This window comes from Triturus cristatus, chromosome 10, assembly GCF_964204655.1.
Source record: "Triturus cristatus chromosome 10, aTriCri1.1, whole genome shotgun sequence".
Taxonomy (NCBI): Eukaryota; Metazoa; Chordata; class Amphibia; order Caudata; family Salamandridae; genus Triturus; species Triturus cristatus.
In genome coordinates this window covers 1,122,713,544-1,122,732,503 of record NC_140593.1, presented here as the reverse complement: position 1 = coordinate 1,122,732,503, position 18,960 = coordinate 1,122,713,544, and the positions used below count along the sequence as shown (strand labels likewise).

General features: G+C 41.5%; 1 protein-coding gene across 3 annotated transcripts in view; it reads right to left on the bottom strand.

Moving 5' to 3' along the window:
* CIAO3 (cytosolic iron-sulfur assembly component 3) overlaps positions 1-18,960 on the bottom strand; it is a 127,391-nt gene that overhangs the window by 78,220 nt on the left and 30,211 nt on the right. For all 3 annotated transcript variants that reach the window (XM_085629356.1, XM_085629358.1, XM_085629357.1), the window contains exons 3-6: positions 18,672-18,767; positions 16,685-16,828; positions 12,929-13,061; positions 4,851-4,985 (exon numbers count right to left, since the gene is read on the bottom strand). In XM_085629356.1, coding sequence (XP_085485482.1) covers positions 4,851-4,985; positions 12,929-13,061; positions 16,685-16,828; positions 18,672-18,767 — 508 coding nt within the window. The remainder of the gene's footprint in view (positions 1-4,850; positions 4,986-12,928; positions 13,062-16,684; positions 16,829-18,671; positions 18,768-18,960) is intronic.

Below are 18,960 nucleotides of genomic sequence, written 5' to 3'. Positions count from 1 at the left end.
AATAATGGGCGTCATTAGTGAAGCCTCCCCTTTCAAAGGTTTTGTGGAAATGTCTGGCAGTTTTTAGGAATGAGATGTTGTACGTATCACAGGCATTATTTATAGGAATCTTCAGAAATCATTTTCTTGAGGCCACAGGTGGAACAAGTTTCAAAGGCAGGTTTTCTCTCTTTGGCCTGCTCTGCCAAATTGACACATTTGACATTCCCTGTGCCATAACTTTTAGAAACAACCCCTCCAAAGAGAATGAGGCTGTATTTGGCTTGGAGATTATGTCATATGAAAGCAGAAAGTGAATGGCAAAAACAGGATTACTGAGGTGAGGAAAAGCAGAGGTCTGCACAGGAACTCGGTCACATAAGACAGAAGGTAAAAATATGAGCCATTGTGGCCTCTGAGTGGAGCAGAAGGGAGCATTCACCCAATTCATTGGCGTTCTACACTTTAAAAAAAGGTGAACGTGCATTAAATAACAGTGTTGGCCAACAGACATGTAAATACCGTTTACTGTTAACAATTACCAGGACCTCCCACCCAGAAAAAGAGAAAAATTCAACAACGTAAGCCTATGAAAGATCCCATACATGAAACTGCGACGCATTCCCTTTCAGCAGCTTTTTTGAGCCGGCTCCTGGTGTTGCTGCCGGTGTTATTGCAACAAACTAACAATATATGCACCAAGTAGCCTTGACTAGATTGAAAATATTACTGCTACATTGTTATTTCATATGGATTGACAACACTAGCTTTACACAATCAGTTTTTATTGAATTGGCTATTATCAAACCCTATGGATATCTGCCCTGGTTTCCTCATTTGTGAACTAAATCTATTGCATTTGGAGTTTTATATTATTAATTTAAACTTGATACTTTTAAGAAGTCAAGACACTTAATCAAGAATAGATTTCAATTAACTGACACTCCAAGCAGATTTAACAGGTCATTGTGCAAACACAGTTCACATTAAAATTACTGTTAGTGACTACAAAACATCTAATGATAGTGGAAAAAAATATTTTTTTCCTCATACAATTAATTCAGAATGGTTTCCTACAGTCAAAAGCAAGACAAGCTGGCTCTAATACGGTGTCATACTGTTCATTGTACAGCTGTTTCATTGAAACCAAAAAACACTGTGTTTAAACTCTATGCTAAACTGTGATATAGTGGTAGACCTAGGATCTAGCCAATATACTGCTGCATTTGACCTTTAACCGCTGCTGTAAAACTGTCCTACGCAATTGGCCAACGTTTTTCCAAGACATTAGCAATAAGAGCTTTCTCAAAATGATTAATGAAATAATGTATGTTTTATCATGTAAGAGAGAGAGATGAGGGACTGGTAAGAACCTGTAGATAGCTTATTATAATTTCTGCAGTTCAATGTAAAGATTTCATTGTATCATTTAGTGATACTTGTTAATGAAACTGCCAAATAAATGATTATACTTGACACCATGTATGTTAGTTATAGGGAATATCATTTTAAGAGCATACTTTTGACATGGTCTGTTAAAAACAACTGGAAATGAAAGACTGTTACGGTGCCTTGAATTGTATAAATGTGCTTGAAAGTGCAGGGTCGTTCTTAAATAGATGCATGGCAATTGCTCCTCACCCAACAGATATATGCGAGTGAACTACTGGATGAGGCTGGAATGGCTGGCATCCCGGAGTAGGGTATATCAATGGGGGTTTAATCCAGCACAATAATACACCGCCTATGCCAACAGGCGCTACCCCCATCCAATATTTCCGGTATCCGTGACACGGTTGGCAAGGTACTTAACAATCCATCGCAGATCACCACTAGCTTTGCGAATTAGTATACAGTTGTATGCCCCAAGAGAGACATTGCTGGAAGCTACTATACAACGATTCATAGACGACCTGCCTCTGAAAGCACTGTCGGATGTGGCAAAAACAGAATTGGATGCCCCTCTTACAATGGAAAAGCTGGGTGCCGCAAAAACAGACCTACGCACGAGCAAAGCACCACGCCGCAATGGCTTCTCATGCAAGTTTTCTAAAATCTAGCAATCCCAATCGGTGCCCACTACCTTGAGGTGGTTAATGCCACCATGGAAGCGGGCCGGCTCTCATCAGATTGGAGTCACGCCGAAGTAGTGGTATTCCTTAAACCCGGCTGATCCCCCCCCCCCTCTCCGAACACCATACCTCATACCGTCCAATTTGTCTATTAAATGTTGAAGCCAAATTACTTGCTAAAGTTCTTGCAAACCGCATATTGCCATATATAACAAATCTGGTACATCCAGATCTGGCAGGCTTCATGCCTCATCGTGTCTCGTGCCACAATATTTGCGTGCCCATAACGCCATAGCAGCAATAGATCGCCACAACGGTACCGCTGCACTCTTATTAGCAGATATAAAGCCTTCGACTAGCCCAGCTGGCCATATCTTTTCGCACTTCAGCTGCGCCTCAAAATAGGCCCTCGATTCCTATCGTACATACACCTTCTGTATACAGACCTCACGGCATCGATACGAGTAACGGGGTCGGTTTCCCATACCTTCTCTATTGGGTGAGGCACCCGTCAGGGATGTCCATTATCCACATATCTATTTGCCCTAGAGATGGAGCCACTGGCGGCGTGGGTCAGGAACGATGGGATTCGAGTGGTCAAGAGAGGTCTCCGATCGTATAGCACTATATGCAGACGACGTCCTGTTTTTCCTTACTGACCCCAATAAGACAGGCCCAAGACTGCACCGCATTATGCAGATTTTCGGCGATACCTCCGGCCTATATATGAATAATCGCAAATCAATCTTATGGCAATTGAGGGGAACGAGTGAACTGGGTACATGGTCGAAGGAAGTGACGGTCGCCACAGAGGGACTAACGCACCTGGGTGTATTTCTGACGGCCTCCCAACACACGTTATGGTAAAAAAATCTTGCCCCTTTGCGGACGCAAGTCAAAGAAGAGATACGGGCTTGGTCGCATCTGCCTCTATCCTTATTCGGAAGATCCACCATTTTCAAGATAATATCTCTCCCTTGTCTCCTCTATCAGATGCAGAATCATCCATATCCGATACTGCCCATGTGGTTACGACATATAAATGCAATATTGGGACAGTTTCTCGGGTGGGGGATTTACAATTGGGTCGCCTTGCGAACATGCTTTCAATCCACATACTGTGGGCGGATAGCCACCGCAGGAATTCAATCCTACTATGCAGCATCCCATTTACTGCTGCTGCTAAATGAATAGTGGTACGGGGATAGGCAAGACCCGGCATACGCAGTGGAGCGCTGGTTGATGGGGACATAATCCTTCACACTTATTTATACACGGGATGGGCACTTTGGGCGTTGCCACCGGCAACGAGGGTAGTACTCGGAATCTGGAAGCAATCATTGCGTTGGATGGGATGGTGGGGCAAATGTACCAGGGAGACTCCCTTGTGGCACAATGATCTTTTGCCTCAGCTGGCTACATTGGCCGTATTTCGGGGCTGGGAAGATAATGGTATATCCACGCTCTGGGTGGTCAAGCGGGGTCGGTCATCTTTCCAAGAGCTTCAAAGAGAATCTGACATGCCTTGCACACAGTTTTATAAATATCTCCAATTTCAGCATGCCCTATCTCCCTTCATTACACAAATTGAGACCCTGCCCGAATTTAACTCAATAGAAGCTAAAGTTTTTATGGGGGACCACAAATTTACTAAGATATACAAATCCCTCATTACAAACAGCCCTACAACACTAGGCACACTCAGAGAGACTTGGCACGCAGATCTAGGCCCACTTGACGACGATGACTGGACAGAGGCGCAGGAATCCCCGCATTGAGCGGCCATTGCCTCGCGACTGCAACTTATTCAATTCAAATACCTGCATTGGGTATATTACACCAGACACAGGCTCTGGAGGACAGGGCTCGTGACATCCCCTATATGTTTGCGGTGTGGCAATACAGACGGCACCTTCTTACACCCAATTTGGCAATGTGCGATACTCATCAGATTTTGGAAGGGGTCACGACATGCCTCTCTGAGGTGCTGGGCTGAGACATTCCTATGGCCCTACTGCAGATTACAGAAGAGATCGGAGGCAATAGTTTCAAGCATCACCTACTATTTTTGGGCCTCTCATTGGTGAAAAGGGATATCGCCAAAATGTGGAAGGCCACCTCTCCCCCTTTGTTGAAGGGAATGGACCACTGCATGGGTATAAAGCTACCTAGATGTAAAGCAAGTGGATGCCTGCAAAAACACCCTAAAATCTGGAAGAGATGGGCGAACTATCGAGGCCTTTGTATTGAGCCTCTCAACCCATTGAGAATAGATACAGGAATAATGGGTTAATAGGGAGCCAGGCGATCATATTATCAGGGGACACATTAGTATTTAGGACGAGGTGGATGGGGGATACCTGCACAAGAGATTGTAGGTCAGATGTAGCACAACAGGTTGCAGCTTGCAATGCTAAGGCTTTATCTCACTTTGTATCTTTCTTGTATAGTTTTGATAAATTGAATGTTGACATTATAGATGTAGTGCAAAATTTTGCTGGTTCCACCCACAACTCAGGTCGAACCAGACTGTAATGGACTGTTGACACAATAAAATATGTTCTTAAAACAAATAAATAGATACATGCCTAAAGAAGTACAATAAGTGCAATAAATCTTATTCCAGAACCCCTAGAGCAGACAGTAGTGTAGCGAGAACATTCTCTTAGTAAAGGAACACACTTCAAGCCCATGAAGAAGTCTAAATGGGGACAGATGTACAAGGTCTAATGTCCAGTACGTTTTAGAATTGCAGGATTTTTCCCCTTGAGAGATAAAACTCTGTTTTAGAAAGTGTACCTGGGCAGGCAGAGGCCAACATTGGAAGAGCTTTCTTGTCCTCAGACTGTCTGCGGAAACGTTGCAGGAATTCTCTTTGACTTTCTAGGAGGCTGAAATTCCTTGAGAAGGCAGTATCAAACACATAGTGCACACCTGAAAAACATCAGTGAGTAATATTTTAATGTAACAAAACATTTGTATCTATGAAATAAAAGTGAACCCTAAGCTGTAGACTGTCACTAAATAACCAATGCTTATGTGTACCCAACTCAACTGTACTGGTGCTACCAACCTTGAAAATATGAAAACCAAAAGGGAACAGTCGTGATTCTAACCGGCGACCATGAGGTCAAAAAACATTTTTTTGCAGTAGGTTCATTAGCTAACGGAGCCCTCAGACTCCGCCTTAGAAACCACAGGAAAATAATAACCAACAAAAGGGAACTACGAATAGGGAAGGCACAGGAAAGACTGTGTGTGTGCATAGAGCAAGACTGCAAGGAAAGACATGCAACATGGTAAAAAGTGGCATCCATAGTCAAGGACTTATAATAGGTTGCATCACTGGGAAAGAAGTTATCGTGCTTTAAAAGTAGTAAGCCAATACTGAATCACTGCTTTCAGGGTATCAATTTGCTCGTACTCCAGAATACAATCTTGTTTTTTACCTCTTAAGGCTACATAAACATATTTTCTTTAAAATCATTAATTACAGTTTGCATATTCACAGCAGCAATATTCACATTATGTTGAATGTTGACATTATAGGTTTGCTAGCTGGAACAAATTCACTTATGAGGAGTCCTCCGTTTTGGTTTAAATTGCCTGTTCTTCCCCCGTATAGTACCTAGAACACTCACTCTCTTACTAGAAGTAAACCTGTGGTAAACAGAGAGAGAGTAACAGAAGGGTCCTGTCGCTGAACAGGGATATGGAACAAATAATGGACTGGAGAACATGGACTGTGATCTGCTGGTAGATATCATTTATTTGTTTTTACACATAAAATGTATTGAAGATGCTCAAGTTCCAGGAACCTGCTGCTCCTAGATTTGTTTTATTTTTTGAACAACTGATTTACCGTACCTCCCTGACTCCTGTAAGACCATGACTGTTGTTCCACAGTCTCAACGTGTTCCCAGATTTTGGGTTCATTTACATTTTTTCTGGGTTGTGCTCAGTGCTTAATTTGTGCTGGTGGGCACTCATTTTTCGAAACCAGAACTTATTTTATCTCATCAGTTTTTTATCCTAGAAGAAGAAAGGAAAACACAAAAAGGAGGAGGAAAAAAAAAGACAGAAAACAGTGACATGGAGAAAGCGATGATGAAAAAGAACCTGCAAGAGTGATGAAGGAGGCAGGCAGTTTCTGGGTGAGGATGAAAGAGTAGAGGCATGAGTTGGAAATCAAGACTACCAGTCTTAATATACAGCACCCCAACCTTCAGGAGCGCTAGGCAATCACTTCAACTTTCAGTATTTCTAGCCAATGGCTTCCAAACAAAACTGTGGGCTCCTGCACTTTTTCTTTTACAAATTAGCCACTAGATGTCTCACAAAACTACATGATGAGTGAGGTACACCAGTGCTCCAACTTAAAGTGCCCCTATACCAATTTTCTCATGCATGCCAGGTGTCTGCTTTGGAGCACTGCACCAGGTTCTATATATAACTTGTATCGCTAGCTTTCTTATCTGCAGATTTTTGCTGGACCATTAATGTATCACACTCCTCTGTAAACATGTAATGCTTTTCACTTCTTTCTCTGGCGTGTGCTTGAATCAAAACTCTTTCAACACCTTCCTTTCCACCACTCTTTGCTCACTGTGCAACTGCAGCTTGAGCCGGACAAGTTGTGAGGACTAACATGCAACCTTTATAAGGCTTTGCAGATCAGGCACAACAGAGTTCTCTGATACTTTCAGGATTCCTTCATTCTCTTCAGCAGGGGCTGGCCTACTAACCTTGAACCCAAAAGGTCTCTATGATGCTACACCATTTACTCCATGCTTCACTCCTGGTCAAGAGGATGGGAATGGAAGCTCTAACTCAAAGCATTCTGGTTTACCCAGCAAGTGGTACAAATGGGGAGTTGTGCTGGAGTACACTCCCCTCTAAGTATACCTTGGGTTTTGGAGTTTGCTTCACGCCCAATGCGATTAGTCCAGAAGCATATAAGCAGATAGAGCTTCTCATGTGGACATCTTGGGGTTCCACCTCAACCAGCCTCCACACCTACATTCATGTTTACATCCAGAGTCTTCCGATCAGTTTCAGACTGCCACATATTCTTCTACGACAAGACTTATGAGCACTGCCAAGGCTTGTTATGATCAGGTCCACTGGTATTATGTAGCAGAGGAGGACCAAATTATGCGGTATAGCGGACTATATTTCAAGAAAAGGCAAATTATATGGCGTAAAGCGGCACATTTTGTTAGTATTACTACAATATACTGTCATTTTCATACCTGGTAACACTGTCTGGGAAAAAATCTTTCACCTTATTATCACCAATTTAACACCCAAATATAGCAATAAGCAACCGAAAGGCGACAAGTCAACTTTTACCAAGGGCCTTCCAGTGTAATCTGCACATTATGCAGCAGATAATGGATTATGTGGCAAAAGTGGCAAATCCATAATTATGCGTAAAAGGCATCAGCTGAAATCACATAACCCCAGTAGCCCAGGTTATATTAAGAACACTTGAAAAGCACATGTACTCATTGAACATCACACGCTCTCCTCACCCTAGCACATGGGCAACATGTTAAAACAGTCAAAAAACGCAGCGAGTCAATGCGCCTACAGCAGCGATTTGCATGTGTAGTGGAGCACAGCAATATATATACTGTGATAAATCTCGGTGGATTTCACAGTGAGCTATACACTATATGTCAGAATTTCCAATCCAAAAATTCATCACGACCTTCACTGTCCATACCGTAACAAGAATCTGTGGGGGTAGTTGCTCTCTCAAGTCAATCAACTGCATGCAACTGTCTTTGAGAAGCATAGCCTCGGTACAGTTAATTATGAGCAGGCAGCCATAGAAAATTATGTCTCTGCCTTGCAGGATGATAGGGTTTAGTTCAATGGCTTTGTAAACAATATCGGCAGAAAACTAAGAGAGAAGTGTGATTATAGGGGTGTGGATTAGTTTGTTAGTAGTTCGTGTTGTGTTGGATGGGGAAATGTCAGTTTTAACAATTTAGTTTTAATTTATTTGTATAAGATTCAAACTTATAGCCAGGGCTCTGACGCTACAGAGCTCCTGTTTGCATCGACTCAAACATGAAACAAGAATATGTAAAGGCAATAGGTCTGGTTGTTTTATTAGCTGGTGACAACTACTAAGTGACATAGTGCTAAATCGTTCAGTAGTACAGAATCACGACTTTGGCACATCACAGATTCTTACAACATGCCATATGACGGGGATACAACACCATCATTTTCTACTTTACAATTTTACTGCCTTCAAAAATGGAGCTACTGTGTGCTTACAGGTGTACGTTAATTTGCCAAGTCAGATGTGTTTGGCTTTGCCAATGCTTTTTCCCCCATCTTAAATTACAGATATCAATCCTACAATTTCTCCTCCCATGCCACGTTGCTCTAACAAACACACAAAAATGTTGTGGTGGTGTCATTACTGGTGGTTGAGGTGAAGGTGATGGCAAGAGTAGTGATGGTGGTGAAGTGATAAAGCTGGTAATAGTAGTGGTGATTGCGGTTAGTAGGGGTGAGGATGGTGGCAGCAATATGGGAGTAAGCGGTGATGTTGGTGGTAGCAATGGTAGTAGTGAAGCACCATACTGTCAAAATGTCAAAGGTTAAGAACTGATACTGAATAACCTATCAATAGTTGTTAGAATTAACGGTAGCTGTGAGATGGTGAACAGTGAAAAGAAATGTAAGACCACGGGGCGTGGGTTGTGCAAATCAGTACAGTACACAATTGTGAGGCATGGTAAAATATCAGGCATGGAGAAGCAGGAGCTGGGATTGCTGTGAGCAGTTACGAAGAGCTCTCACTCATGTCAGGGTAGAGCAGAAGTTCACAGCCTGACACAAACACCTTTGCCGATCATTGATTGTCTATCCAGAACGTGATATCACACAGTACCCAGGTGAAATGACATCACTCACACTGTTGGGCGATCCAAATACTAAAAGGCTGTCCTGTGTCTAAAAGCCAATGTTTGAAGTGGGCTGGTACTTGCTCCAGCTCTATGTATGTTGTCCTGTGGGTTCAACTACAGTATTAATGCCACTCCAACTGAGAAATAGCTGAAGGAGGAGAATCTAAATTCCCTTTCTCTATATAGTATTGCTATGAACATGATGGATTTATTATAGAGTAAAATTCGGCTTTAAAACAACCCAAGCTACCTCTAGGCCAAACCTTAAAACATTCTTTCAGTTGACTGCCAAAATTGCAAAACTGAGTTCTTTAAAGTGGTATTCACTAGGTTACCCTGTGGGAAATTGTACTGGTACATACTGTTGCACACTTTCATGTACAAACACTGCATGGAATGCAAAATCCACCACTCTTAAAATTGCAGTTCCACTACAGAAATACAGCTCTTATGTTAGTTTGCTGTATGATTTTAAAACATTGGTGGAATGGCCTGACAGGCAAGCAACCTGTCAGTATTTCAGGAGGCCATTCAGAGCAAGGAGATCACTTTGAGGGATCCACACAATCTGTATAGTATGGTTTACGCTACAGGTGATGGCATTTAGGCTGACCAGTGTTAATGGTTTAGGTACGCATTTGATACGGTCCATCATGAAGTCTTGATGGACCGTTTATCAGTGGTCGGTGTCCAAGGCCTGGGACCTCCTGAAATCGTTCCTGGCCAACAGAACACAAACTGTGGACCTTGGCAGAGATAGCTCTAAGCCCTTCTCTCTCCTTTGTAGAGTTCCACAGGGATCTTCGCTCAGTCCGACATTATTTAACTTATATGTTGCTCCGCTGGCAGCTTTGATCAAATCTTTTGGATTCCAGTTAACCTCCCACGCCGACGACATGCAAATTGTGTTGTCAATCCAAAAAGGGTCAGAGGCTGAGACTGGCTCAAAATGTCATAACTGCATGCAGGCGATTGCAGCCTGGATGGCATCAAATTGCCTCAAACTCAATGCAGGAAAAACTGAGGTCATATTATTCCGGAACACTGCCAACCTCTAGACACCGGACTGGTGGCCAAATACAATGGGCGGGCCGGCCTCCAGTCCCGGTGGAAAGGTCGAAAAATCTCGGAGTGATTCTTGACCTCGAAACTTGCCTTTGGTGATCAAATGAGCAGGGTCGTCTCATCCTGCTTCTTTATTCTTAGAATTCTCTGTAAAATCTAATTCCTCCTCCTGGTAGACAGCCTGAAAACAGCAGTCACAGCGCTCATTCTGTCACGGCTGGATTACTGCAATAGTCTCTACATTAACATCCAGAAAAAACATCTGGCCAGACTCCAGATCGTGCAGAATGCGGCAGCCATGATGCTCACAGGCACACCCAGGTTTGTCTCGGTGAGGGCGGGACTAAGAACTCTTCACTGGCTCCCTGTGGAACTACGGATTCAGTTTAAGGCCATGTGTATAGATTTTAAATCCATTAATGGCATAGGCCCCGATTTCCTGAAACATTCAATACAGTGGTATATTCCGGGAAGAGTCCTGCGCTCCATGCAAGCTAAACACGCTATTCTCCCCCGCTACAACAAAACTAACTGAGGTAGCAGGAGTTTTCGCCACTGCGCCACCAAGGCATGGAACAGCCTTCCCTTCCATCTTAGAAACTCAACAGAGCTTCTTCCTTTTAGGAAGGGATTAAAAACTTGGCTATTCACCTAAATGTTCATCCTAGCCAATTGTCACAGTTTCCTCTTTTCGGAAGGTAGCGCACAGCGCCAGGACACCCCAGGGTAACCGAGCGCTCTACAAATCTCAGTAACATAACATAACATACTCTTAAACTACAAAACTAGGAGCTGCTGTTGTCTACCCAGATTATCTTTGGGTGTAAATCTGGTAAACGTCCTGTAGTCATGGGTATAACCGGTGAAAGAGTGAAGGTGGGAAAATTACAGGCATCTCACAAACATAACTATGTGCTATAACAATTGGATAGGACTGTATGCGCAAGCAACAGATTCCTAAGACACTTGCACAAATAGGGCCCCTTTCTCAGCCCCGAAAAAGGGAAAAACAATAGGTAAAACATAGACTTACAGAAGTTATGGTTGATTATAATTGCCCAGTGAGTGGAGTGTATAATATATATATATTTGAACCACTATCAGAATTATTAGGTCATTAGCACAGGTAAATGTTAACAGTATAAATAACACGAAAACACAACATTGTATATACAGCCTAAATTAATATATTTCTCATTGTCTACTACGAAAATTTAAAACCTTCGACGCATACCTATCCTGGTTACGGCCCTTGTGCATACAGAACACCACTGGGTGCCTACTTACCAGCATGAATGTCTTTCAGAAGAAGAGGTTAGGCGAGTCTTCACTTGCTGACTGACCGAATGCTACAGGGGCAAATGTATGTGCTTATCTAAATTCCATGTGCTTATCTAGATTCCACTTCAAGTAAGCATGTCCCTCCTCTGTGGTTTGTGTTTCTGTTCATGTGGAAAGTGTTCCCCCCTAACATGGCTGGTATGTCAACGATGCAAGAGGCTGACTTCTCTGCAAACTCCAATATAAAGAATCAATATGCTGTCTCTCACACTGCTTTATATCCCAAACACTGAATGACTGACCAGCAGGCATATGCAAATGTGAATAACTAATGGCCGAACGGGGCTCACTCTTTGCTCCATCTATGTTCTGCAGTGTGATCCAACTTGTGACTAACACTTAACCCGAGCAATAGTTGAAGGGGGCAGACTCAAAGACACTATGTACATTCATTTGAATGTCTTAATATTTTGTGATTACAAGAAGCTGGAAGACAGTAAAAGCTATTAGCCCATAGTGAAACATGCAAAAGAAGAATCACTAGTTCTCAGATGACATTACAAGGGAAGAAGACATCATAGGACGGACACACGAAAAAGATAACAATGAGATACACATTTGAAATAAACTGTTACAATTGCATGGTAGAAGGTAATACATGAAAGCACTGCAAACAACATGAATGATTTATTTCAATATACTCATATAATGCAAAACAAATATTAAAACATATAACAGGGCAGTTAGTACATCTAGGCAGCAGATGAATGCATAATAGATCAGAGGTAAAACGCCATGGGTGAAAGGGCAACCCCGTCCCTCACCCTCAAGAGGGCAGCGGTAAAAAATCTGAGAGGTAAAACCAAGAAGAGATCACCCTCTAGACTGGAGCTGGCTGGAGAGTAGTAAGTGGAAAAAAAGCGGCAATTCCTTGTTTTAACTGAAGACAAATCAAATCAAAATCAGCTTTATTCGGTGCAACAAATCTCACCATAAAAGCACACTATAAAAAGACATTCATAAATGTACATTATTATTCCAAATATTTTTAAGAACAGTCACAATAAGAAAAATAAAAACCATTTGGAGCACATGTTTGACCCTATAACCTTCATTTGATCTTAAAAGTTTATGAAAGTACTAGAGTGCTAGGAATTTACGAGCTGGTCGGAAGTTAAAACATACAGATAATTGAAGATAAATGTATGGAACAAGGACAGTGAAAGACTAGATACTTCGGTTGTAACCAGGAGGGTCTCTCAAAGGGAGATAAAAAGAAAAACACTGGACTTATTAACATTGTCATTAATAAGCCTAATAAGAAGATCTTTGTCGAACCTGTAGGTTGAGGATTTTAAGCCAAATGCCGTTGTGTGATAGTGACAAACCATTTAGGTGTTTTAAGAATGTTCGGGTTGTTGTGTGCTTTATAGAAATTATTTTGTTGTAATTAAATAGATTTTAAGACTATTTGAATACATGAACTTTGAGTATTTAGTAAACCCTTTGTGTTACAGGCTTCTTGTTTTCGGGGGCTACTGGACTAAATTTGCTCTTATGGTCATCCTTAATCTTCCTTTGGTAATTGTTTCAGCCACTTACCAATGCTTTTCAAGAACCCTGTGAGTTTCTTGGCAGTCTCTTCCATGGTCAGGTCATACTGTGCAGCGAGTGATGCCCATGACTGCGGTGAAACTGAAACCACCACCAGTTTCTGTTGGCTGGGATCTGCATTCTGGGAAGAAGAAAGCATTTGGTGTCAAATGCTTTCATTGCTACTGCGTCACAGAGTTTGTTTCCATATAAAGTCACAATATGAACTATTAGGTAAGGTGTTAAATATGAATTTTCAAACAATTATTTATTTAAAATACTTTTTAGAAGTTACAAATAAATTGCATTCGATTCCCTTGTCAAGGTGGAATAATGAATGCAGCCAGTCAGCACTTTATAATTGGATCATTTTTACCAAGGTATTACACATCAAAATATGCATGCAGTCGGGAAAATTATGAAATCGGTATGACCTTTCAACCACTTACGAAAATAGGGGTGGGCGGAACTCACGGAGTTTCACTCCGCAGAATTCTGTGGAATTACCTAAAAAATTAGCGAGATTCTGCAGAGTTCCGCAAGTTGTGGAATTTTGGCACGTCACGCTGATTGCTCCGATTGTTTGCACCAGGAGCTTGATCCATGCTGTAAAATCAGTGCGAATGGCACCATGCAGCACACCAGAGGGTGACCTGCCGTGACCTCACACATTGACAAATCTTGCAGAGAGGGGTTCTAGAGCTTGAGAATTGCACTAGGGGACACAAATTCTTGCTCCCAATGACCAACCTCACGTTGGCGAGCTCCTTGTGAGGAAAAACTCCGCCACACAGCGGTTGGCAGAATTTTGCCAGAACTCTGTGCTGCAAGCGGAGCACAGAGTGGGCAAAACTCCATGAACTCCGCCGGTGGAGCGTAATTGTTCACCCACCCCATTAGAAAAACAGTGAAGGGGTTGGCTATTATACCAATAATTAGCTATTACCATTCTTGTGCTTAATGTGCCTCACGCTAAGTGAGTTGCACCTTGAGGGGAGACACCATTTATGTCAGAGTAAAATAATCCAATACAAACCCAATCTCTCTCAACTGAACTGGAGACATCAAGCAACTTTTCACAACACAGGAGAAAACAGACTTCAGAAACTGTAAAATTAGGCAAGCAGTCCTTAACTCCAATTCCCAGCTCATATCTCTTCTTGCAAATAGTTGATGCCTGAGGGCTGCAAGATGTAGAAATAGTAGGTGACAGCATTGGCTGCCTCACTTAATATTACTCAGCTTCCATTTAACTCATGCCGCAAAGCAGAACCATCTTCTGCATGAATTGATATTTGCCCAAATATGACAAGAACAACGTGGCACAATATCCTTGCTACCCATAGAGAAGTTTTAACTTCTAGGGCCTCTAGCTTATTTGGAAGCAAGTTGGTCAGGGTGTTTGCTGCACTTACCCACATGAAAACACTTGACTATATATGGCACTTCTCCAACAGGTATTGGTTCAAACTTTATATTTTTTCAAAAATGTACAGTTCATAAATCTTATATCAAGGGGACCACTGACCTTTTAAGCATGAACGGACCTAAAGAAGCCTTGAAGTCCATAATGTGTGGATACTTTACCATGGAAGAAATACAGATGCCCATCAGGCCGCAATACTTTACCAGGAAGCAACTTGTAGACTCTTTCGGGTCAGATGGACAAGACACTTGCATGGACATCTACTAGGAGCCACCAAGGGTAGCTCTTGCTACCCCTGGCTTGTCCTAAAAGACCCTTGGTCTCAGCAGCATGTTATAAGGCTAAGAGTGGGAACGTTTTAAATGGGGCACAAGACAGAAGTAATAAGAGTGGATAAACCTATTTGCACTAGCTTTTGCATCTCAGAATTGTTGAGTGAATGCAGTACCTTAAATAGAGGGACTGAAGCAGGGCAGCTAGTTAGATATTAGAATATCACTCCACTTTGATGATATCCTCCCAGACAGGAGAGAGCAACACCAGAAAATTCTGTAGTTGCTTTGAATTTTCCACAAGTTTGGGTAACAGAGTACCAGATTAATTGGAGTAAATCCACTGTGTTGAAAATAAACGAATGGGACAAAGAGATACAAACTGAGGCCATTAAATTAACTGAGGAGAGGTTAAAAATACCTTGGGAAAGAACTTAGTATAGATAAGGATCGGAATCTCAAGGGCAATTTAGACGAGCCTTCTGAATAATTTAAGTGAAAATGTGGGGAGACGTCAAACTTCCTATCAGAATGTTGGGAAGAGTGGTCACATTTAAAATTCTAACACTAGCCAAACTGCTACACATACTTCAAAACAGTCCATATCCCATCTCCGATACATGCTTTAAAAAAAAATCTTTAAAAACTTGACAGAAACCCAGACCTTACAATCAGATGGGAGATCCCCAACTAAAAATATTTTCAACACATTAGGCACACGAGTAATTAACGATTGGGGTCTTGGTCCAGTGGAGGTCTCACACATACGGCTACAGACTACCCATTGCAGAGACCACACATCTACAACATGTAAATTTGGAGGGGGAGGGAGAATTCATGCAAATCACCACAAGCAATGACACAAAGCCACAACCCTCACAGGCTGGCACTGAAAGATCATGAAAGGAACACTCTTGTGGGTGGCCACAGCACTGAATGATGTACCCAAGCTAAAAGGATTTCAAAGAAGGGACAACATTTACAGGTCACTGTTCGATGATATATGTGGAGAGGATGAACTGAAGATTTTTTATCAAATGTAAGAAGAATACAATAGGTCACCCTCCCAATGATTTAGTTAAATACAGATGAGACTTGCACTGGCATGTTTAGTTCATTGGCCAAATCTACCTTAGATACCCCCACCCTAGAATACAGGGTCATGAAAATAAGGCTGCCTAGGGCCATCTGACAGTCTACCATTTCTGAGAAGCTTGTGGGAAAAAAACAGAGGAACATTTGAAGATGTGTATTGGGAGTCTGCGCTGAAGCACCAGTGCTGGCTGACAGCTCATCAAATTAAAAATCCTACACACAGCTTACTGCAACAGGATTAGGTTGTGTACGTAGTAGGAGCCTGAAATGTGAGGAAGGATAGGGTAATCTCTGCACACACTCTGGGATTGAAGGGTTACCCAGATGTATTGAAGTGAAAAAATTAAAGAAATGTTGAAAAAACTAGGTCCAAGCGTCCCTATGATGCTCCAGTTCATAAAACTGGCAATAACTAAAAATATTAACTTAGCACAAAAACAAACTCCTACTTTGTTTTCTTCGACTCAAGATGGCCAAACATGACATTGCAAGGGAGTGGGGAAACTATTATATGGCACGTACGCAGTGTAATGTAGAACAACTGAACAGTCGACGTACATAGAAGTTACCCGAGGACATTTAGGGAAATATGGGGAGTGTGCAAGATTTATTATGGATTTGATAACCCGGACGGACGATAATGGGATGCACCTGCAAACAAAGTCCTTTTCTAAGGAAAAATCCAATAGCAGCTGCACAGAAACCATGCAAGTCAGTGAATTCCACATTTGTAAGCTGTCTGCAGCTAAAGCTTCAGGTACATTTGTGTACAGTTTGCTGCCTCTTTGCTTTGCCATCTGTTGGACCTTTTCAATTGTAATTCTACCCAAGACTTCAAAACACTTTCCAAAGAAATGCTCTTCTGTTCGCGTTTACATTTGACTTCTGCAAACCTTCACCCGTACTGTTACACATTGCAAAATTTTATAAATATTGCAGCATCCAACTATTCTTAAACCAGTTGTCAATTACCTTGTTCGACTTCAATACTTTGAAAATCTCCTCGTGGCTTTGCTGTGTGATTAATACGCTTTCTGCTGATGTCACACAGCCACTGCAGGCTAAGCAGTCGTTCAGAGTGATCTTTGCCTTCTCAAGCTTCTGGGCTCCACCATCCTGAAAAAGAAAAACAGGAAGTCAGTAGCTGCTCCACCATCTGCAGGTTTTTATAGTTAGGATCTCTTTTTATCATAGCTGAAACCTGGACAAACCTTTAGTATACATAGCCATGGAATTTAAATGAAGACGATGACCCTGCACATTTACTTACAGTAAAACTACAATAACATAAAAGGACCGAATGCTGAATGAATACGATACACCACAGCAAAATATCATCATGGGGCATGGTGATAAAGTTGTCGCATCAGCCTCCATTTGCATCCTTCTCCAACTGCCAGCTAAAGCTCCCTTCTCACCTTTTGCATGAGGGCTGCTGTTTTGTAGCGGACTAGAAAAGATTAACTGGAAGAAAGAGGGAAGCGGGGGGGGGGTGAGAGAGAAAGAAAGACAGAGACAGACTGACTTTCAGGACAGTGCTCTATGTAATTGCGTTTACTAAATCAAGTACTGCAAAGCCAATACATCAGACCGTGGCAAGCTGCTGCAGTGTTCACAGTTATTAATGCAAGCATATGCCACAAATAATATAAAATGGAAAACAAATACAAGCTGCTGCCTAAACATGAGGCCTATATATATTTTTATAAAATAGGTACATTAAATAAAAAAAGGTTGCATATCATCTTAATAGAAGAGTATGGGTGCTTCCTAACAAGAAGGTGTACAGGTTCAGAATTTCTTTTCAGTTTTAGGAAAATCACAGGAAAAGAGGATTGTTATTGGCATTAAGAAAGTTTCTATTCGCTTTAAATTACTGTAAACTGAAGACCTTGTTCAAACACTGAAGGATAACTACAAAAGAACACAATGATAAAGAATGGAAATAAAAATGCTATGTCAAAGTTAAGTTATGGCATACTAGCCCTGGCACTGTAAGCACTTCTTATTGGGAGGATATGAAAAAATTATTTAGTCACTCATAGTTCAAGAAAATCAATGGCTGGTGTAGGCTGACCTTTGCCACAAAATGTGAATGACAGATGAATAGACTAATGGATGAAGAAAGCGGACACAAAGCTCCTCTATTCAGTATGTATGCTTTTATTTTTTTTAACTTATGAATGTTTGGAGTAACAGAAACAATGCAGTATATATCCTCGGATTTTGTGACATACAACACACTGATGACTTAATTCCTATTTCCCTATGTACTCAAGGAAGGTCTAGGTCAGGCAGGAGTGTTTTCAGAGAGATTACCTTTCACAAGAAAACAACCGAGTACTTGCTCAGATACCTTACTGAATGCCATATAAGGCAGTAGGACAATCTCAGTAAGTCTGTTTTCATCGCAAGGGGGGCAGTGGGGTGTAACCACATGACCAAACCACCTGTTTCTTCATCACTAGAATGATCAAGATGCAGAGTGTTCACCACACAAGTTTCCTTTACAGACTTAACAATGTAATGTAGAAACACTGCAACAGACCCTGTACGGGGAATGGCGGTTAAGACAGACAAGAGAGTTATATTTTAACAAGCCAAGTTAACTATCTATTTCAGTTGATTTATACACATTGCCATTTGGGAATCCATTTGCCTAAGCTACAGCAGATCTAGGAAGAGGAAAATCTTATAAGTCATCTAAATGACGGTCAAACTAGCACTTAAACAGTGCAACACATTCAATCTAATATCACAGGCTTAGAGTTTCCTGGGCATGAAGACTGAAGGAACTATGCTTGAAAAGCACAGATCAAACCAGGAAATAACACCTGTCATGATGAGGCCAAAATTTGACCCTCAAACTAATTAGCTAGGTGAGCAGACTTGTATGAAAAGCAGTAAGCAGTCTCCTTGAGGTTCTGACAGACGTCGATCAAAAGAAAAATTGTCTGACCTGGTTAACCTGAAAGTAATTCCCATCATCTTCGATCCGGATCTTTGCTGTTGATTTTCCAGGCTTCTTCTCGACTTTAATTGGCTTTATGCAGTCCTGAACAGATTAAAACATATTAACTAAACACAATATGAGCTGCTGAAGAATCACAAAAGCATGAAAACAGTCAATAATGGTTTTCAGTTGTAAAAGGGAGAATAGCGGTATCTTCCCTTATCAAATTGGCTAGTGGCTCAATATATATATATATATATATATATATATATATATATATATATATATATATATA